The sequence below is a fragment of the Nelumbo lutea genome, chromosome 2 (genome assembly GCF_056320005.1).
Source record: "Nelumbo lutea isolate HS-2025 chromosome 2, American lotus-T2T, whole genome shotgun sequence".
Lineage (NCBI taxonomy): Eukaryota > Viridiplantae > Streptophyta > Magnoliopsida > Proteales > Nelumbonaceae > Nelumbo > Nelumbo lutea.
In genome coordinates, this window is record NC_142685.1 from 26,454,990 (window position 1) to 26,476,817 (window position 21,828).

General features: G+C 37.3%; 2 protein-coding genes across 3 annotated transcripts; both read left to right on the forward strand.

Annotated features, from left to right (window-relative positions):
• The first annotated feature begins 317 nt into the window (after window positions 1–317).
• On the forward strand, window positions 318–11,770 carry LOC148869369 (RNA polymerase II transcription mediator). Of its 2 annotated transcripts, XM_088972468.1 has the most exons (9): window positions 318–561; window positions 663–852; window positions 4,427–4,540; window positions 4,986–5,071; window positions 8,683–9,079; window positions 9,162–9,632; window positions 9,740–10,060; window positions 10,736–10,931; window positions 11,297–11,770. In XM_088972468.1, the coding sequence occupies exons 1-9, from the start codon at window positions 473–475 to the stop codon at window positions 11,314–11,316; spliced, it is 1,884 nt and encodes a 627-aa protein (XP_088828594.1). In that variant the 5' UTR covers window positions 318–472; the 3' UTR covers window positions 11,317–11,770. The 2 variants fall into 2 exon arrangements, with proteins under 2 accessions (XP_088828594.1, XP_088828592.1); XM_088972466.1 differs by lacking the exon at window positions 11,297–11,770 and having other exon boundaries at window positions 10,736–11,203.
• Window positions 11,771–17,774: 6,004 nt separating this feature from the next.
• LOC148869370 (testis- and ovary-specific PAZ domain protein) lies at window positions 17,775–21,508 on the forward strand. Its single transcript, XM_088967858.1, has 4 exons — window positions 17,775–18,980; window positions 20,423–20,587; window positions 20,782–20,833; window positions 20,937–21,508. The coding sequence occupies exons 1-4, from the start codon at window positions 18,724–18,726 to the stop codon at window positions 21,024–21,026; spliced, it is 564 nt and encodes a 187-aa protein (XP_088823984.1). The 5' UTR covers window positions 17,775–18,723; the 3' UTR covers window positions 21,027–21,508.
• Window positions 21,509–21,828: the final 320 nt, after the last annotated feature.

Below are 21,828 nucleotides of genomic sequence, written 5' to 3' on the forward strand. Positions count from 1 at the left end.
ATGGGTAAGATGCGGTTTATAGGGGCTACTAATAGATTAGGAGGGGTTGCAATTCAGATTTCTTTCATATTTCTGAGTAGGATTACAGCTCAAAAATCCCAAATAAAAAAAGGTAATTTGAGTATTTAGAAAATTTTAAATAGTCAGATAAGAATCTTTCCAAAGTTAACTCACCAAATGCGGAGAGGATCTTTATCTAACGGCCTCAGGAGATATTAATCGCAAAAATTAAAAGTGCAGGTCTTTGTCACTGACCCATAATAGAGGGGGTATTTGTAATTTACTCAAAAAATAGCGCCGTATATTCAAAATTGAACGGGAGCAAATTGTCTTTTCGCGAAATTCAGACTCTGGAGTCTCGGTCACCTGACCATGAGCATTGAGCACTAGTCCAATAATCCAATTTAGGGGTTTTCGATCTGCTTCAGCTGGAAGCCCCATCTAAGGCTTCTCTCAGAGAGAAGACCGAACGATGGACGGAAACATGGAGATTTCGCTCGACAAGCTGCCAATCAAACGTCTGGATGCCACTGAGGAGAACGGAATCGAAAGATTTCCTCCGTACGTTCCTTTTCTTCGTCTTATTTTGGTCCCCTTGAACCAAAGGATTGGTTTGGTTTCTAATGTATTGCAATTGGTTTCTGTTATGTCTTTCGCACCAGTGACATTGGTCATGACGAGAAGCGGCTTTCCCTGATTCGGCGCATCGACTTTGCTTGGGCAGTGGAGAAAGACACGAAGAAGCAGAAAACCTCCAAGGAGACAACGACGCCATGGCCATGGCAGAGCTTGGTGGAGAATTTGCAATTGGCTCATCAAGAATTGTCTGTCATCATTGATCTCATTAACACGGTAAGCGATATTTCTCCATTAATTTCCATGAAATTTTAAGTTATTTTTTACATAATAATCTTAGAGAAACATAGCGAATTTAGCATTTAGGGTTGAAATTTTGTGTATCTTTTTTTCTTTCTCTTATCAGTATTGGTGTTTTTTTTTCTTTTGATAATTGAATTGTGATTTTATTAATCAAATGATAGACAATGCAGGCATCCTCTCCTTAAAAGAAAATTACAGAGAAAACAGTAGTGAAAACATTACAAAACAGCCCAGTACAAACTTTCCCTATTGACCCCTTGCTTGGCAAGACAATCAGCCAACGCATTTGCCGACCTTCCCACCCAGTGTAGGCTGATATTCATATTTCTAATTAACCACTTAGCTTTCTTTATCAAGTCCCTAAGAACCAAACCATTGAGTCTGAATCTGTCAGCCATGAGCCACCCCACAACAACTTTAGAATCTCCTTCAAGTATTAGGTTCTCCACCCCAAGTTGATGTGCACTTTGAATACCTTGTAAGGCTGCTAAAGTTCAGCCCTATTAGAGTCTCCCGAACCCACTGGGACAGAGAATAAGGCTAAGATGTTACCGTCCTTATCTCTTAAGACCCCTCCTATTCTAGAAGGTCCTGGGTTACCTTGACTACTTCCATCAAATTTCATCTTTGCACATCCTTCAGGAGGAGGAATCCAATCTGCAATTACTCTGTCTTTCCTGGAAGAGCAAGCTGCTACAACTGACCAGTTCCTTCCAAGGTTCATCGAAAGAAAAGGATTGGAAGGGATCCATAGTTCTCAACCAATGGATTGTTCTTGTCAGAATGCAATCATTGACATTTAGGAGGCAGGGGGCTTCTTTCATTTTCTTGAAAAATCCTTGCATTCCTCTCTTCCCAAACTGTCCAGAGAGCAGCTGCTCTAATGCATTTCCACATGCTCCACCCTCTTTTAGTGGGCCACACAAAGAAGGAAGGTTCAAAGTTCAAACAGTAAACAAACATCTGAGGTGAGTTCCACCTGCACCCAAACAAAGCAAAAATCCAATTCCAAATAGATGAAGCAAAAGAGCAAGATATTAGTAAATGAAAACAGTCCTCACCATCAGCTCTGCAAAGACTGCACCAGTTAGGCAACAAGCACATGGAAGGCCTTTTCTTTTGCAGACAGTCCAAATTATTGATTTTCCCAAGAAACACCTCCCAACAAAATGCCATAATTTTAGGGGGGAACTGGCCTGAACCAAACCTCCTTAACCAGAAAGAACCTCTAACTAGAAGGGGAACAAAGGGAGTTGAAGAAAGAAGCACAAGAGAAGGAACCTTTTGGATGAGGGAACCAAACTCTCCTGTTCGACTGAGAAGGGTCTAACCAGACATTGCCCAAAAGGCTTAAAAGATCCAAAATAGATACAAATTCATTGTCCCTTAAACCCCTACAAAACCCAAAATTTCAGCTTAGAGATAGAGGGGGGACAGGAGAAGGGAGGAACTGAGACACCACCTAATTTTCGAACAAAGAGATGGAGTAAAGAGAGGGGAAAAGGTCATTGAAAGCTGAATTATCCACCCAGATGTCTTCCCAAAATAAAACAGAATTACCAGAACAAGCATCATACCTGACAAAGTTGAGAAATAAAGAAAGGAAACCATGAATTGCTTTCCAAGGTGTGGATAAAGTAGCCCGGCGTGACACACCTGCATCCCACCTTATTAAATGATCATTTTTCTCTGCCCCTGGTTCCCAAAGAAAGTTTCTCATCAATCTCTCCAATTTCTTGGCCTCCCTAGCAGGAATCCTAAACACTAAGAGGTAATACACTAGCAAATTGGTGTTTTGTTTATTTAGCTTTTCCGAGTATCAGTCAGACTAGTGAATACCAATGAGAGTACAAGGAAAATTTTTATAAAAGGCTATGAGACTGGCAATGTTATATGGAACAGAGTTCTTGCAGTAAAAAAATTATGTTTGTTTAGGGTGTTTTTTTATGAATACCAATGAGTGTAGTTGAGATGAGGATGCTAGAATTGATGGGTGGTAAGACTACAAAGGATAGATTAGAAACAAAACGCATTAGTGAGGACTTAAGGTGTTTGATACAGTTTTGTTTACCTTAATCACATCAGCGTTTTTGCATAAAAAGACAAAGATTATGTTTATTTAGGCCTATTTATGTGGAAATGCCAATACAACAGTAGACTCTAGAGTTTAGTGCAGAGGGGGGAATTAGGGGGCGTTGTTACAGTGCCACTTATGATGTGGCGTATTGGACATAAAAAGGTAAACCACTTTTCTAAGCTATTCCATTTTAATGCACCAAGGATTTTAATACAAAGAAACCCCTTAATATGCCTAGTCAGTATATCTTTATCCAACACATTTGATGGAAAAAATACTTTGAAAAGTTGGGCATGCATTAGCATTAGATTGCTGATTATGCTTCAATGCCACGTAGATAAAAACCACCATGCCAAACACATCTTAGGAGTGGCCCCAGTTCGTGACATGATAAGGTAAAGTCAATTGAGGTGGATTTGTCATGTGCATGGATGACGAATGATTGTAAAAATGAGGAGTGACTTGGTGCAAGTAAATACTCTAAAAAAACAAGGGGAATGACTAAGGAAACATCAACTTAAGTGGTAATAAATGTCCTAAGGACTTTGAGTTTTGACAAAAAAACATGGTTCTTGATAGAGCACAATGAAGGGATAGGATTCACGTACCCAGTGCCAAATAGTTGGGATTATGGCTGAGTTAAGTTCAGCTTATCCAAGTGTCAATTTTGTGCCCATTCTTGGGGGTTCTCTGGTAATAAAAGCCCTCAAGCAGAAGCATACTTTGGGATTTTATTGTGTACATTGTTCTATGGGATCCATTTGGTAAAATGTGTTTTCAGAACATGCATTCATAGTAAAAAGTATGAATAAGTGCTTGGAGACAATAATATACTTGCATTGTTTGACATCAAACCGTACACATATCAACTTTTCAGTAATGCAATTTGGAAGTCTATAAAAGCCACATAGCTGCATCAAATATGTCACATGGCACACATGCAATATGACATTATTTTTATACTTTCAAAATGTCACATGTCATTCACAAGTTGCAACGTAGCATTTATAGGTATGCCACATGGCATGCACTATGCATTTTCTAATTTAGTTGATCTTTCTGTCATGTGTCATCCATTGAGACGGAGGAGTGTTGAAGACAAAAAAGTGGCATATAAGCCACAGTCCACACATGAGTTGTAAAATTAAAGTAAAAACGTGGACAAAATCATGTGACCAGGAGTTCGGGCTTCATGTTCTTATGCTTTACTGTACTACTTTTAGCAATTATACTTTTTGAAAACAGGCATATCCAAATGCCATACATGCTTTCAGATCATATTTTATTTTCAAAAACATCAAAGTACTTTAAAAAAGGTGGATAGTTTTGCTTCTGTGCTTTAACTTCATTTTGAACAATTCCTTGCTTTTACAAGTAAAACCTCATGCTTTATGATGGATTGTCTGGTATATCATAGAAATGAGTCTTTATATGGTTGACAGCTTTTTTCCTTTTCAAATTCTTTCATAGGTAGAAGCTAATGATGCAGTTACTGTGGCTGGTATGATCAGGCCAAAACAGTTACCCAATGAAATTCTCTCGGACCTTTCTGTATCTGCAGCAACTAAGCTGCAGTGTTTCCGGGTAATGTTTATATCTTATACTTTTATCTGTTTTGCGCAACGATAATCCCTTATGTACTTATGTACTGGTGCACTGCACTGTTTCCTGGTTTTTTGCTGTAAAATTTTATAGGCTAAAAGAACACTTGTAAAGACAGTTATATTATGTGCAGAAACTATTTCATAGAAATGGTAGTATGGATGCTAATCCAGAACTTTCTGTTAATCAAGTTCAGATCCTCTACAGCAAGAGCTATGGAGAAATCTCTATGCCATGCCAAAATACCCTTCTGGGGAGTGTTCCATGTCTCTTGATTGACTAACATAGTAATTTCTCAGTGAAATCAGCATATAGGATCTCAAATTCCTATATATTATATATCATGTAGCTTAAACTCTCTTTGAGACCCAAAGTTGGTGATTTCATTTCTTACTCTGATGTTGTTTTTATCATATATTCTCTTTAGAATCTGGGGAGATATTTTAAGCAGTCTGCTAAAGGTTTGGAACAGCAGGTTGCTCGGGAAGCAAGATTTTATGGTGCCCTAATCAGGTGAGTCTACTTTATATCTTAGTAAAGTTGTAGTGTCCCATTACTTCAAAAACCAGGTTTCACTCAATACTTTATCACAACCAATTTATCTTTGTCTGTTTATTTCTTGCCCCAAGACATTTTTGTATAACTCGATATATTTAAATTTACCTTGAACCATTTGTGTATATTTTTATTCATATGAAATGCCATGTACATTAATATACTGCATTGATGTTGAATGCACGTAAGAAGTTCCCCGAATATACCCAAGAGAAAGAATGGTATAATGGTTATCAAGGCATAAAGGCATAAAGGAACATTTCATTGGTATAATGGTTATCAAGGCATAAAGGCAAGCTTGGTGACAACACACAAAGGAACACCTTGTTATCTTGGTGATGAATTTTGATTAATAAGACCTATTACATACAGAACATGTTCCATATTGACATGCTGATATGTCCCGAAAATTTGACACGCAGTTCACAGACTTACAGCAGCGTTCACACACTCGAACATCAACAAAAGAGACTAGTATTCATTCAGCAGAAAACATTAACAGTTGGTCGATTCTTCGAGAGACCGCCGGCTCTCCCAAACACTCACAATATTCTTTACTCAAAGAAAAACATGCCACCCCTATCCCTCAAAGCCCCTTCTTATACTCTTCTGATGGCATAACTGACTCCCTCTATAAATGCCCAGCTGGCCTAGTTATAAATGCCCAAGAACTCTTCTTTTTTCATAACTGACATAGCTATAAATGCCCCAAGACTCTCATTATTCCCTCCAGCTATAATTGCCCTCATGTGATTAATTGTTCAATTATTTCCCCCCCTTAGCTGATTGTTGACCTTTCCTCTTCCTGGCATACGTAAGGTTAATTGGGGCCTATCATTACCCGCCGCCCAAAGTCTAACCTTCTCCTCAAGGTTAAAATGAGGAAACTGGTCTCGAAGTAAGTCAAAAGGCTCCCAAGAATCTTCAAAATCAGGCAGGTCCTGCCAATGAATAAGCACTTCTAACCAGTAACTCCAGGCATAGTAGATGGACGCACACTGCGCACGACAACAGGATAATGGAGCTTTGCAACTCTTCCAATCTCTGAATAAAATTCCTTCTTTCATTGAAAGCTAGACCTTTTCAATCTCTTGACTGCCACCCTTGTTCCATCAGGTAAAAGCCCACTATATGTGCCACCAGTCTTGGCATTTCCAACAAGACGGTTACCTTCACTGAAATTCTTTGTAATTGGCCTCAGTTCCTCATTGCTGAAGACTTTCCATGATGGGGTAACTGATGCAGATGTTGATGGATTAGATGCTTTGCGAGACCTTCTGCGCCTCTTGCTCCTCCTGTATGCAAGCAACCAAATTACAACAACCAAAGTTGTGCGAAGGATCATCCCACTAAATGTTTCAAGGATGATAAGATACTCCTTGTGGCGGCGTAGGTGGTAGCATTTGTTCTCTATATCAAGCATACAGATGAACTCATGAGAGTTGTTGCATCTCTCACCCACAAGGGTTGGCTGGCCATTAGTCACCGATGTACATGTATTGATTAGATTAATGCCTTTGCATGATGAATTGGAGCCATTGGAGTGAAATGGTGCCCCAGGGGAGATGGACTCATTCCAATGTGTTGCATTGTCAGACCACTTCCAACTAAAACCACCTGTAGAATTGAATCCTCTTCCTCCAACCCAACAGCCTCTTGCTGTATTAGTGCTGAGTTTTCCAGCAAAACTTAGTTCCTTGGCTGATGTCAGTGCTGCCAAGTGCCCAGTATAGTTCCTACATCGGGACTCTGATTCATCCCAATAACTGGAGTTTTCTATCAGCCCAAAACACTTGCTCTTATTCGGACTTATTACTGGCAGATCTCGTAGAGGAGTAGAGAGCATCTCGAATTGGCGACGGTATTCCTTAACAGTAGAAGACTGATGTAACGAGAAGAGCTGCTCCTGTAAATTACCCTCCTGAGTCGATCGAAAACGTTCAAGGAGGAGCTCTTTGAATTCTGTCCAACCACGAAAAGGTCGCCGACCATCTTCCCAGTAATACCACACCAATGCATCGCCCTCTAAACAAACAACTGCAGCACGCAGATGCTCTGTCGGAAGCAATCCATTAATCTCAAAATAACGTTCTGCACGAAAAAGCCAGCCGTCCGGATTTTCCCCATAAAAAATGGGTAACTCCAACTTCCTAGGAAGTGAATCAGGAGTATGTTCCGGCACCGACATCAAAGAAGACGTCGGAAATGCCACACTCTTCCCTTTGTCAACCGCACGACTCGATGTGACTAAAGGAGGAGCAATGTCAGTCGTGGACAAAGGAGCTGAATAGGCTTGTTGCTGAAGCAACAAGATCAAAACGTCTCACCAGATCTTGAACGCCTCCTTCCAGAGATTGTACCAACCTTTCCAGAGACGAGATCTTCGAAAGTCCAGATGCTACGTTTTTTGGATCGAGCCCCTGAATCTCATTGCGTAAGCCATCCATCTCCACACAAAATTCAGAATGCAGAGAAGTCAAGCGTTCTTCGAAACCCTCCACCTGCGATGTCACATCCTTAACTGTCACCATGGCCGAGGAAAGACGAGCTCTGATACCACTGATATGTCCCGAAAATTTGACACGCAGTTCACAGACTTATAGTAGCGTTCACACACTCAAACATCAATAAAAGAGACTAGTATTCATTCAGCAGAAAACATAAACAGTTGGTCGGTTCTTCGAGAGACCGCCGAATCTCCCAAACACTCACAATATTCTGTACTCAAAGAAAAACATGCCACCCCCTATCCCCCAAAGCCCCTTCTTATACTCTTCTGATAGCATAACTGACTCCCTCTATAAATGCCCAGCTGGCCTAGTTATAAATGCTCAAAAACTCTTCTTTTTTCATAACCGCCATAGCTATAAATGCCCCAAGACTCTCCTTATTCCCTCCAGCTATATTTGCCCTCATGTGATTAATTGTTCAATTATTTTCCCCCCCTAGCTGATTGTTGACCTTTCCTCTTCCTGGCATACGTAAGGTTAATTGGGGCCTATCACATGCCACATTTTTTCATGATCTTATTGTTTTTATATAGAAAATATAATAAAATGTGACCTAATGGAGCATAAACAATCCCAAGTTCATAAATCCTAACAAACAAATTAAGCAACATTATAAGAAACAATAATTGAACTCAATTGATCTTGCAGTAATAAATATCACACAAAAAATACCTGTTGAGCATCAATTTTCTAGAGGTATAGAACTTCAGAATACAAGCAAAAGTTGAGAGCCTGTTAAGAAGATTCCCTGTTTTTGAGCACAGAAACCAGAAGAAGGGGAACAATCAAGATGGCCGCAATGTTAATCTTCTTCCTTTCTTCCTTCTCCCTTCTCTTCCTTCTAAACCCTTAAGCAGTCAAATGGCTTAAACTCTTGTCCAGTTTGCTTTTTAGGACTTTACGATTTAGTGTATCACAATACACCTAAACTTTTGCTGAGCCCACTTTCTTGCATGTGATATGTGTGTATCACTCATCTTGCCCAAGTTAAGTCTAATCACCACATCTTTTTCTCTTTAGCAGCATACATATCAACCTTATTTTCTAACAATCTGATAGGTTGCAGCAGAACTGGAAGGTCAAACGACAACGTTTGCCAGTTCCAGCACCTGGCAGTGAAGGCTTCACAATTGATTTATTTGATAATTCATTATCTGATCCGGGAGCTATCTTTCGTCCACCTTCAATATCTACAGTTCGTGTTGACCATGACTCAGCAGGCATGTTGGCTGTACACTTACCTCAAAAGTCATGCCACTCTCTTCATTTTGGGTTTCTCGGTGGCCAATCTGGCCACAAACCTGGGAAATCCAGTAAAGTGAAAATTTATGCATCAGATGTGCATCAGTCAGAAGAAATAAAAAAAGAGACTATGAGTGAGCAAGATGTGGATCAATGTGTTAAAGAAACACATTCTGTCCTTCGTGAAGTTCATCGAGCAATCTTTGATGAGCAGGTAGGTTTGTTAATGATCTCCCTTATGCATTGCTCTTTCCACTTTCTTTTCTTTTTTCCTAATTAAAATTTTCTATTTCCAGGTGTTTGATTTGGTGAATCGTGAAGCATTTAATTCATCTTCTGGAGTTAATGTGATTGGATTAAGGGAAAATTATCTACAACTGAGGATAGGTCAAGGAGCCTCTGTGTATATATCACTTGTACCTTCTGGGCAAGATGCAGATCAAACAGTGGACAATGCAAGCAGTGATAATTTGGGAAATGCAGATTCATCTGTTGACATGTTTGAGGGGGTGAAGATGGCAGAAGAGAAGTATGTTACCCCTAAAAGGAAGTCCAGGTTTCCTAATCCAGTCAGTTGTGAAATTTATCTTCAACAAATTTTCCATGAAAATATGTTCGTTAGAGCAAAGGACAGACGCCGTTCTGTTCGTCGAATTCAAGCATCTGGTCAGCCTGTAACAGATGTGTTTGGTCTTCTGGGTCACTTCTGTATGACTTTGGCTCATAGAATCTTTGCAAACAAGGTTCTGGCAGAGCTGGAAATTCTGGTATTGGACCTGATTTATTGTTACATGTCAATAAGAAAATAAATAAATTCTTATTCATCTGTTCCTAAACTCTCCCCAATAATGATGAGATTATGAACTTCTTACAGGCCAGCAGGGTCTCATATCTTCATTTGTTATCTCATCCTACATGGCACTCTCGGACATCTTCCTGGTCACTTTCAATGAAAGTTCCACAATCCATTCTTCATGCTGGTCATCGAACAAGGCCTTCAGATATGCGCAGCACAAAGAGTGCTGTCAGGTCACAGTTCATTACCAAGGTCGTGGTAAATGATGATTGCATCAACATAGAGGGAGAGGGTGCACCTAATGTTGTTGGGCTGTTTAAGGGCAGTGCAGAGGATATCTGCTCTATGAACAGTTATGACTGTAATTTGCCAGATCTCCCTGTGATACTTCTGCAACAGGTATATCTTTATTCTTGTGATACTTGACAGTTTGTGCATCTGGATCTCTGTAACTGGTATTTCTTTCTGAATATATAAATAAGCACTAAAAAAGACAAAAAAAAGAAACCGCATCGTTGGTTGAAGACTGAAAGCATGAGCTCTCCTAGTCTCCTCCGCTTCTTATTAGACAGAATCCTGTGTCTAGACACCTTAGAGGACTAGAACTACATATTTGCTCTCCCCACTAGTTGTTTTCACTTTATGGCCAATTTATTTGCACATTTGACCCAGTCAAGTACAAAATGACAAATTTGTCACTTAATGTATTAATTAAAAAGACAAAAAAGGAAGAAAAAAACCACATACTTGGTTGAAGGCTGAAAACATGAGCTCTCCACTTATTATTAGACAGAATCCTGTGTCTAGACACCTTAGAGGACTACAACTACATATTTGCTCTCTCAACTAGTAGTTTTCACTTTATGGCCAATTTATTTACACATTTGAACCTTCTTGTCTTTTAACTATACTCCTCTAATTCCAGGATCCCAAGCAGTCATATAACAGCCATCCCACTATAAAATGGCCTAGGCCAAATGTTTAATTAATTATTGACACAATTATACATGTTTACATTAATCACAAATTATATATAATTAATAAAAATAAATAAATAATGACAATCTGCAACAGGTTGCAAGTCAAGTTGTTCGTTGGCTACATGAGGAAGCTCTTTTGGTAGGAATGAAGGCAAGCCGTGACTTCCTATGCTTGTCATTCGAGTTGGATCAGGGTGAAACGTTGGGTCTAGTTGCACATGTGGACCCTGAAGATATACAAGGCTGCATTTCATGGTGGTTGGTGATGGATGATGGGCTGATGGAGGAGGGTAAGCTTCACACAGACTTCTCCAGCGATGCTTCTGATACTAGGAGATTCCTAGGACACTTGTCTTTGGAAGCCTTATATTCAACATTGATGGATCTGGTCACCTTGTGCAATAGCAGCGGAAGCCATATGTTTGTCTGATCTCTCACCCCTATTCCCCCTCCGTTCAATCTGATAGCTTGTTAGAGTAATTATAATGAAATAACAATGTTTGTAGACCTATTGTGAAGTGTTGTAGTCTTGAAAGAAAATTTCTCTTCTTTTTCCCTTCAACCCACCTAACTGTATTTTCTTGACTGTCGATGAGATTGTTATAGGACCATTTACTTTTCATGTCCATAACGTGTAGCTATGTTTTTACCACAGCCATGAAGCAGGATCTCTGATGATCTTGTTTGAAACAAAGACGTCATGAGGTGGATTATCACTCAAGGAAAAGCAGATAAGGACGAGTCAAATGGAAGCAATAACGACCATGGATTGGCCTGAAGCCTTGCCCTGCCCATGCCTAGTGATGATTGATGAGGACAAATTGGGTGATGGTGACACAAATTACAAGACCAAGCATGCAATTGCAATGCAAGGTCAACCTCTGCAATTAAAGCCAATGGTTTGAGTAACAGTACTTCATGCTCATGAAGCATATGAATATAAAGCCTTTCCCCTTAATTAAATGAAGACGGTAATTGGCAACTACGGTTAGTAATTCATTTTTTTTTTAATAGTACAAAAAATAAGGGGTCTTTTGGCAAGATTCTTTTGAAAGATCTTTTAAAAGTTTTAAGAGTTAAAGATGATGTGAATTTTTGCATCAAGATTTTAACAGTTTGATTGTTTGAAGATCGTTTGATTAAGGTGCATTTATTTGTGTATTTTCGTGCAAACAATATCTGAAGAAAAGGCGAAAAGTTTCATTTAGAGTTTTTGGAAAATAATCCGAAAGCTTTTGGCGGTTAGATATTTTTCTAACAAAATGAAAAAAAAAAAGACTAAAACAAGGATGATTAGACAAAAAATCAATATCTGTATGAAAAGACACACCAAACTGGACTCAAATTGGTAAAGGATTACGCCCTATACCCTTGCGTGTACAACCAGTACACTTCGAACAACCCCAATGTTTCACACTTTCAGCTATTATAATGACTCGATATAAAAGTTTAACCAAGAAGGATTTGCATCTTTGATTTGACACATGGCATTGAATATCTTGGTGTTGTTTTCTTCTGGATCCACCATTTATCCACGTGGCCATCAGGTGTTGAATTAGGACCAATCGTCTTCCAACCGGTCAAGAGTCAAGATCAAGGAATGTCACGATTATGATTAAAAACCAAAAGAAGAAGAAAAGGAAAATAAGATATTTTTATTAATTCTTTCTTGGTTTTTATTGAAAAAGGAAAATAAGAATTCAGAGAGTTATCGTCAAGCATGCAGTTATGTAATCGAGAAAATTACCCTTAATTATAATATAGTGATAATATACTTATAAAGAATATAATAATGATATGAAAATCATAAAGTTTATGCATTATTAAATAATTGATTAATAGAATTTTAGTGATTTCCATGGAAGAAGGAATGTGAATCCAACAATCACCAACCACAACCCATTTGACCTCCTCTTATTTCGGGATAGATGGCTCGTGCTATTTTAAAGCCGAGTTTTTTTTTTATTATTTTTTTTATTATTTTTTATTTCTTTAGATATTGCCAAAAGTTAAAGACCGAATGGGACGTTTGATTACAGCTGAAATTGTTCAATATTGTTTTTATCATTTAATGCTTAAAATAATAAAATATTTAAAGGTATAGCAACCCACTCAACTTCAGCTTCAGCGAAGGAATTCCCAACTTCCTAATGTTTATTCACTAAAAGAAAACAATTAGTTTTTTCAATTCAGCCGATTCAACCTTTATCAAACTACCCTAAACTGAATATATTTGCTTCATCTTTTAATCTTAAAATAATTAAATAACAAAATATTTAAGGGTATAGTAACCCATCCAACTTCAGTTGTTATACGGAGCCCCTGACTTTAAAATCTCATTCACTAAACAACGAAGCAATTAGGTTTTTGTAGTACTCTAAAGCAACGAGATTTTCAGTTCAGCCACTTCGGCTGTTATCAAAACGTCTCCTAAAATCTATACAATGACTTTAAAAATATTTCTGAAATTTTCTAAGGATAATATTTATCATTTTATATTTAAATTTAATGATAAAAAATAAGGGCAAATGGGGTAATTGGTTCTTGATATTAAATGAGTTGAAAAGAGTTAATTTAAAGATATTCAATGCATTCAATCATCTCTCATTAAATCTAACATTTAAGTTATTAACCTGCATTCATGTTCATTGAATCATATATTTAAGTCATTTTTATTTCTTCTCATCATTAAGTTCTATTAATTAAATCCATACTTAATAAATTAATAATTTCAATAATATAAAAGCTTATAACTTTAAAATCTACCTAGCAAAAATAGTGTTTTCATCTAAGTGGTGGTAAGAAATTAAATCATTTTGGGTCAAATGGGTTAATCCGTGCTTTCATGATTAAATAATAAAATAAAAAAATAGATAAAATGAAAAAAAAATAGAAATTTAAAAAATGGAAACATTTTTAAGATACATATTAAACAATAATAAGTATGTTAAATAAGAAATGCTTTTATTAATGATGAAAATGGAATGTAAAATTTAAAACCAATTGAAAATAAAAATGTCTTCCCATTCTCTCTCATTAAGTCTTATATTTAAATTATATTTTTCTCATCATTAAATTCTTGTAGTTAAATTCACAATATTAATTTTAATAGTATAAAAATAAATATTTTGAAAAACAATTTGAAAACAAAACAGTTTTCTTCCCTTCCAGTGGTGGGCAAGCAATTTGACATTTGGAGTCAAATGGATTAATAAATAATGTCATAATTAGACAATAAAAATTAAAATAAATAACTATGAAATGTAAGAAGTATTTTTTTAATGATGAAAATGGAAATCCAACTTCAAAATCTACCTAGAAATTAAATGATGTCATAGTCAAATAATAAGATTTTTAATAATAAAAATACAAATAATCTCAAAATAAAAAAAAAAAGATAAGAGAAAATTTTGGGTACATATCTAATGTTATATATTTATAAAAAATAAAATATTGGGTACATCTCTAATATTGTACATTCATTATATTGAATAAAAATAAGTTTTATACATAAGAAATAATTTTATCAATAATGGAAATATAATACAAAATTTAATGTCAACCTAGAAATCAAACAATTTTTATTTTTAGATGGTGGGTTAGTGGTTTGAGTAATATGATACCATAGACAAACAAAATTTTAAGTGTGATAAGTAAAAATATATTTTATATAATGTAAATGAAATATATAATTTGAAAGAAAAATTATATTCAAAACTGGTTGTACATTTAAAATTAGGTTGTAGGTTGGTCCAGAAACCAACCAAACTTTGAAAACCGGCTCTACATTTCAAATTATAAAAATCCTCACCATGTCATTAGAGGCTTATGTGGTGAGACTCTTATTCCGTGTTGGACACAATAGAAAACCTATATCGAAAATAGGTTTTCAGTTTCTCTCCCACTCCCTCCCTTCTCTCTCGCTCTCATAGTCATCTCTCAATCTCCTGCTCCCTTTGCCTCTCCCACTTTCTCTGCTTTGGTCTGTGGCCAAATCAAAACCTCTCTCTCTCTCTCTATTGTTCTCCTTCAATCTTTTTCATTCTTCTCTCTCACTCTTCCTCTCGGTCAAAATCTCCTTCTCCCTCAATCTCTATCGTTCTCCAATTGGTGTAAATTTCATAGCCAAGAGTTTTTTATGAATTTTATCAAATTGGTGTAATACTTTTTGAACCATACCAAGTTGGTATGTTCTTTCATAAAATCTGATTAATACCATATATGATGTAACCGTTTCTAGTCACGTACCAATTTTTTTTTTTGCTATGTACCTCGTCATTTGACCTGCTCCCTGATGGTGAACTGCTTAGGGGAGAGCTATGCCGAGCTCCCTGATTGCAAACTGCTTGGGGAGAGCTATGCCGAGCTCCCTAATGGCGAACTGCCTGGGGGAGAGCTATGCCGAGCTCCCTGATAGCGAATTGCCTGGGGGAGAGCTATGCCGAGCTCCCTGATAGCGAATTGCCTGGGGGAGAGCTATGCCGAGCTCCCTGATAGCGAACTGCCTGGGGGAGAGCAATGCCGAGCTCCCTGTTGTGAGCTACCTTGGTGAACTCGTCATTTGCCCTGCTCTTAAGCGACCTGTGACTCAGAGAATGGTGGAGATCCCTGGTGTAGCGCAACCTGACTGCCCTCTGCATGAGGTGATCTTCTCTCCCTTGTAGGCGGCGAGAGCTGAGGGACCTGCGAGAACTCCATCTTTTCCTCCTCTTCGTAGGTGGTGGGAGCTGAGGGACATGCGAGAACTGAATCAGGGGACCCGGGGGTATTTACCCGACGGGGGCTCTCCAATGCTTAAGTTAGCACTCTGACTGTGGAGAGCTTGAAGATGATATTAGAGAAATGAGAGAGAGCTAGAGAGCAGGGATTATCTCCATTTTTTCTTCTTCTTTTGTCTTTGGGGGTCGGAGTCCTTATATAGCGGTGTCCTGTCAAATTAGGCATAACCGCCTCTGTCAAGTCAGGCATAACCGCCTCTGTTTCTCTATCGCAGCCGTTACTGACAGAGCTGAGGTGGCGGGTGCAGGTAGCTGTTGCAGAGTACGGCTCTGCCAGGCAAGGGTCAGCTCTCTGGGCTGGCAGGCATGACGCTACCTGTCGAGAGACGTGGGCGTAGGTCTCCGGATCTGTTAGATACGGTTGTCAGGCAGGAGATCTTCCTGCGATATGCCAAATTGCTCTTTCATGAGCTACCCTGTACCAAGCTACCCTACAAGTGGCGAGCTGCCTAGGGAGAACTATACAGAGCTGCTTGTGGTGAGATCTACCGAGCTGCTTGTGGTGAGCTATGCCGAGCTGCCTATGACGAGCTATGCCGAGCTGTTTATAAGTGGCAAGCTGCCTATGGCAAGCTCTGTCGAGCTACCTGTGGCGAGCTATGCTGAGTTGTTTGTAAGTGGCAAGATGCCTATGGCAAGCTCTGTCGAGTTGCCAAGTTGTCAAGAGGTTGCACTTGGTTGTCATGAGGTGCCAGGTGTCACAATTTCACTAGAGGGCCAAATCCGCCCTCATCAATATAAGTGTGTAAGAAAATAAGAAAATAAAAAAAATGAGAGAGTGAGAGGGAGAGAAAACTGAGGGAGAACGATAGAAATTAAGGGAGAAGGAGAGATCGATTGAGAAAGAGAATGAGAAAAATTGAGGGAGAACGATAGGTAGAGAGAGAGAACGAGAGAAATTGATATAGAGAACGTAAATATAAAAACCAAAAACCATTTTTATTTATTTTCAAACACATAGGGGATGTTTGGAACCATGGATGTTTTTCAAAAAATGGTGCCACGTCGGATCCACATAGGCATTTCAACAAATGCCCATGTATTTCATTATTCGGTGAACCGTTTCCCCCAACGGTTGATTGATGTGCATCCTATGTGATGCTTACCTGTCAACACATACATGAAAAACGATGATGAAAATCACCTTACCAAACAGCATAGTGTTGCTCATTGCCTACGTGGCATAAGCATTTTTTTTGTGAGAAACGGGTCTTGGAAGCATGGGCATTTTTTCTTGAAAATCGGTCCCACAAAGCACCCACGATTCCAAACACCATGATAGTCGTTGAGTAGATAAAGATGATTATGAGTGAAACAATGTAAGGGAGAGAGAGAGAGAGAGAGAGAGAGAGAGAGTAAAAACCCCTTTTATATTTTCCAATCACCCAACATTAAAGTGCAATTTCGGTATAAGCTTTTTATTATGTCCAATATGGATTAAGAGTCCCATGTTGGAAATAGCCACATAACCCTCGGATGACATGGCGAGGGATTTTATAACTTGAAATGTAGAGCAGTTTGTTAGAGTTTTGTTGGTTTATGGACCAACTTGTAACCAAATTTTAAATGTACAGTTGGCTCGACTATAACTTCACATAATTTAAAACTAATCCAAAAGCAATACTATTTCTACAATTCTTATCTAGATGGTGGGTCAATGGTCTAACTTTTCAAAAAAATGCATGATGTCATAATTGAATAATAAATATTTAAGTTTATTTTTAATCATATTGTTATTTTTTTTAATTTTTAATTTCTATCTTAACTATGGTATATCTAAAATTCAAGTAATTAATATGAAAAAAAATTTCTCACGTGCAATGGATGTACTTAATTACTAGTGATACTAAAATTGGGATTTTAGTAAAACAACTAGCAAATATTTATTTATTTTTTTCTAATATTATTTTTGGACTCAAGAATGGTACAAACTACAAACTCTTTGTTTTAAAAGCGTTCTTCCACATTACAACTCCAAAAACACACAAAAAAAGAGAAAAAAAAATCTTGTTTTTTTACTAGCTTACCCATGTGATGTAGGGAAAAATATCTGATATTTTCTCTCTTTTAATAAAATTTTTCTTTTTATCCCTAAAAAATTATCTGATATTAATAGAAGGGATTAAAAAATGTAAACATTATCATTGTTCCGAAAAAAGTATTTTTTTCTAATAAAAATAGTTAAAATAGATAATTGATTTTGATATTAGAAGAGTAAAAACTAAAAAGTCTGATTATTAAGTATTAATGTATTATTGCCTTTTTTCTCTTTTACTTGTTTAATTATTGAATTATTAATCCACCAAAATTCAAATTATTTTATATTAAAATCTTGTTTGAAGGGAAATAGTAAATTCATAAAATCTTCTTTCCGGACTCCGGATGTTCTAAAATCGTATCGAAGATTCCAATGTTCGGAACTCGAAACGAATCCCGCCCAGTTCTGCTCTGTAAATCTCGTCCCAAGATCCCTTTCTTCCCCTGCCAAGAAAACTGAAAACATACTCGCCAGTCGCCACCGCAGTATAGCCAGAGGTCCAGTATTAGAAACAAGACGTGTTGTTTTCAGCATTCCCTTTTTGTCTTTACATGACTTTTATTGATTGGATATTGATTTTGAGAGGTGGTCCGTTAATGGGTTTTTGGATTTGAAGAAACAGAGGAAACTTCGACGTGGATATCGAAGAGTCGTTCAATCCAAATGTGACTTGAGGCGGGCAGAAGCATTGGGTTGCAGAGGATTCACTGCTCACGAGATGTTTTGTTGAGAAATTTACGGTTTGGATCATCATCATCATCATTCATCGCTTACTTTCTTATCCTAACTATATGGGTTGGCTACATGGATCCTGTTTCGTCAATCCGTTCTATTTAATCTCATTTTCGAATTGATGGAGCCATGCATGATATGGGTTTTTTGAGAAGATTTATATTAGATGAGGGTTTTGGAGTTGCAGAGATTTTGTTATTCTTGAAATGATCTTTCCGCAGTGAGAAGATTTTACAGTTGGCGAGAAATTGAAGGTGGAGATTTGGGTTTTGTAATGCATGCAATTGATGGTCTTGGTATTCATTTTTCAGAGATTTGATTGGTTCTAAGATTTGTTTTCTGGTTGTCTTTTTTCCTGAGTTGAGTTATAGGCAATTCTTTGATTAGGGATTAGAGGTACCTGAGAATAAACCAATCGTGACAGAAGGTTCATACTTAGTAGAGAATTTAATTTGCAAAATGGGGTTTGGCACTGGACATACCTTTTTTTTATTAATCTGAGTGAGAAATTATTCTTTTAGTACTTGTCTGAATATGTCGGGCGGAACACCAGTTTCGGGTGGATTAATGAGACAGAGATACAGTCAGGGATATGCTTCCAGTGGGGATGACCTCGAGGATGACGCATGTTCAAGAACACCACCTACAACGCCTCTACTTCCAAGGGCTCGGACGTGGGTTAATGTCATGGAGAATGTTCTTTGGATCGCCTCTGCAACTTTCATTGTTTACTTTGGTGATCGGCAATCTAATCTCATATACTTGCTGTGGAGAGATGATCGAATCAGGAGGTATGAAAATTGTCAACAGTCTCAGTTCTCTCTCATATTAAGTTTATGAAATGCATAATTTTTGAGAAGACTATGGGTGGGCGTTGCTTAGCTAGCTTTACACTAATGGATTGTTGCTACCATATTGATGCTGTTTTGACTGTTTGAGAATTGGTGGGAACATATGGTTTATATTCTTTTTTGTAGTATTGATTCTGTTCCTCATGTATAAGGCATACTGTTTGTCCTTTCCTTCAAAGAAGCTTTAACTGATTAACTAGTACTCACTATTTTTGTTGAATTTAGAGCCTTGTTTGGTTTCCTGAACTGATTATATATGGGGCACCTTTGGTGCCTTATGTATAGTTGCTTTTGTTCATGAGATGGGTGTTGTATTAAATTTAGCATCCAATTAATGTAGTATTCGTTTTTGGTAAGGGGACACAGTCTTTATTGTTGAAAAAGGTTTTGTGCTGCTTTCTACCAAGATATGGAAGTGGAAGCATCACGATGATGAGATGCATTTTATTTTATATTCATATAGAGTTTCTGTATTTTATAGATTTAGAATTTTAACTGCACTTGAAACCATATTTCAACTTATTCAATTTTTAAGCTACATAACTAGAGCTCCTTTGTTAATGCCTACCAAAGTATCTACTTTTTTTGACAAGATTTGGAGCATGAGCTGTAGTGTTTATTCCAAAATCCTGAAAAGGTTCAAGTAACTGAACGATATTTTTGAAGACTAATAATGGTTCAGTTACTTGAATTTGGGGATATCATGTTTTTCTTGCATCATTATATAATTCAGATATAAAGCTTTATGATTGGTTCAGACTGTGTTCTCTTCTTATAAAGGATTTCACTCTTTTTTGATACTTTATAAATGTTCTATTGGCTTTATTTTGATGACTGGGACTGGTGAAATCCTAACGTCAGACTGAGCATCTCTAGCGCAAAGAATATGCACGTAAGACTGGAATTCCTAGTAAATATCTTTGAAGTTGTGAATCTGGGCTAGCTACATATCAGGCTTCTAACTGATTGAATGATCCAAAAGCTGAAGGACCTTTCATCTTTAGGATCATACTGCTCTGTTTTATCTGGTTAGGATTTAGATGAGTAAGATTTTCTATACATGCCAAACTTTGCTCCATTGCCAAATTTAGGACATGGAAGAATTTGGACAGTCTTGATAGCTGTATCCTATTTCTTAAAATGTATTGATGAGAATATTAATTTTATTGCATTTACATCTTAGATGAGAAAATTGTCAGTTTTCTCAACTGGTAACTTTCATGTTGGTTTTCTGCTAATCTGCCCTAGACCTAGGTTTAGTCCCCTCTTCAGCTGTGATGACTAACCACAATACTACTTGCCTACAAATGAAAATTTATAACAAAAATAAATAAAAATAAAAGAGTGATGAAAAGTTTTAAATTTTACTTTTCTTCTTGCAGGATGCCTTTGTACCTTGGGATGGCATGTTTTTTCTTGAATGTTGGGATTTTCTTTTATACAAGTTTTGTAGCATGGGGTATCAGGAAATCTGATGAGAAATGGGAAGTGGTAACGCCATCAGCTGCTCCAGCTGTTGCTTTACTTGGACTCTTCTCCTTTTGCTTGTAAGAGAAAGCAGTATTTTATTTATATTATTTTCTTTAGGTCATGCAATTGTTACATTGTGAAGGCAAATGCCTCTCCCAGCTCCCCTCCCTTTCTGCTAAAAAAATAATAAAGAAACAATTAAAAGGTAAATGCATTGGCTTCTTAATAGCCTGTTTTCCTTTTTTTTTTGGCTGAATTCCTTTTTTTGTAGGTTGTCTTTTGCTTTATGGCCAATTTGGAGTTTCTTGACCCTCCCTCTTTTGGTATGATCGCAATGCTTTTTGCTTGATTAGATGATTATACTCCCTGTGTGTGCAAAACTGAATATTTGTAGAACATAACCATTTATTCTGATGTTTGTTGCAGTTTACATTGTTTATGTCTTGCATAGTTGTATCACCCTACTTGACAATTGGGGCATTCAGGCAACAAACTGATGTGCTTCGTACAGATTAAGTTTCTTCAAGCATAAGTTCAGATCATCTGATGGTATCGAGGATGTTATATCAATTATATGGATAGGGTGGTGATAACATTCCATGGTGAAAGAATTATTCTCTATGTTGGTGCCTATCTTGCCAGTGATGATGGGAGCGACAAAGAAGTTGATTATCTTTTCAGTGGTTTGTTTAGATCTGAACTTTTCACCCAAACAGAACTGTGACAACATTGCTGCTAAATAGGTCTGAAGGTATGCCATCGGGTAGGTTCCATAAATGATATTCAAGAGTGATGAGGTGAAACCAACTTTTTTATGGGAATTGGGGAGATGGTCTAGTCATGTATGCATATGGTGGTTTTTTAAATGAATTCTTTTGCTCCATACCCCATCCTCATCATCTGGTGCAGTGTCCTCACCTTTGCTCAATTGTTGGATAAATCTTGAGGAACCCTATGGTTATGGAATGAATTGCATCTTTTGTCTGTTATGTAGTCAAGATCAGCATTATTGCTTTCTTCTTTCCTTTCTAGCTAAGTGGGACTGGAGCATGATATTGAGATATTGCTAACTTTGAGAAAAACCACTAAGAAGGACCCATCTCAAAGAGGACAGTAAGAGGTCTAATAGAAAAACATGTTTAAGATATATTAGCCAAAGTAAATCAGTTTTTTTTTTTTAATATGTGAAAGAACATGTTTGATGGCACATATTTTGGTGACCTAACTATTAAACCTTGGGAAAAGCAAACAGTTTTTACATAAAAAGGAAAAAAAAAACTTTTAATATGTTAAGTCTTCAAGTGAGGAAACATCAGCT

Excerpts from the sequence above, each read along its gene's own strand:
- LOC148869369 (XM_088972466.1), top strand. The coding sequence starts at position 473 with ATGGACGGAAACATGGAGATTTCGCTCGACAAGCTGCCAATCAAACGT. Across the intron at positions 4,541-4,985 it reads CTAAGCTGCAGTGTTTCCGG|AATCTGGGGAGATATTTTAA; the intron begins GTAATGTTTATA and ends TATTCTCTTTAG. Across the intron at positions 5,072-8,682 it reads TTTTATGGTGCCCTAATCAG|GTTGCAGCAGAACTGGAAGG; the intron begins GTGAGTCTACTT and ends ACAATCTGATAG.
- LOC148869370 (XM_088967858.1), top strand. The coding sequence starts at position 18,724 with ATGTCGGGCGGAACACCAGTTTCGGGTGGATTAATGAGACAGAGATAC. Across the intron at positions 20,588-20,781 it reads GGACTCTTCTCCTTTTGCTT|GTTGTCTTTTGCTTTATGGC; the intron begins GTAAGAGAAAGC and ends CTTTTTTTGTAG. Across the intron at positions 20,834-20,936 it reads TCTTGACCCTCCCTCTTTTG|TTTACATTGTTTATGTCTTG; the intron begins GTATGATCGCAA and ends TGTTTGTTGCAG.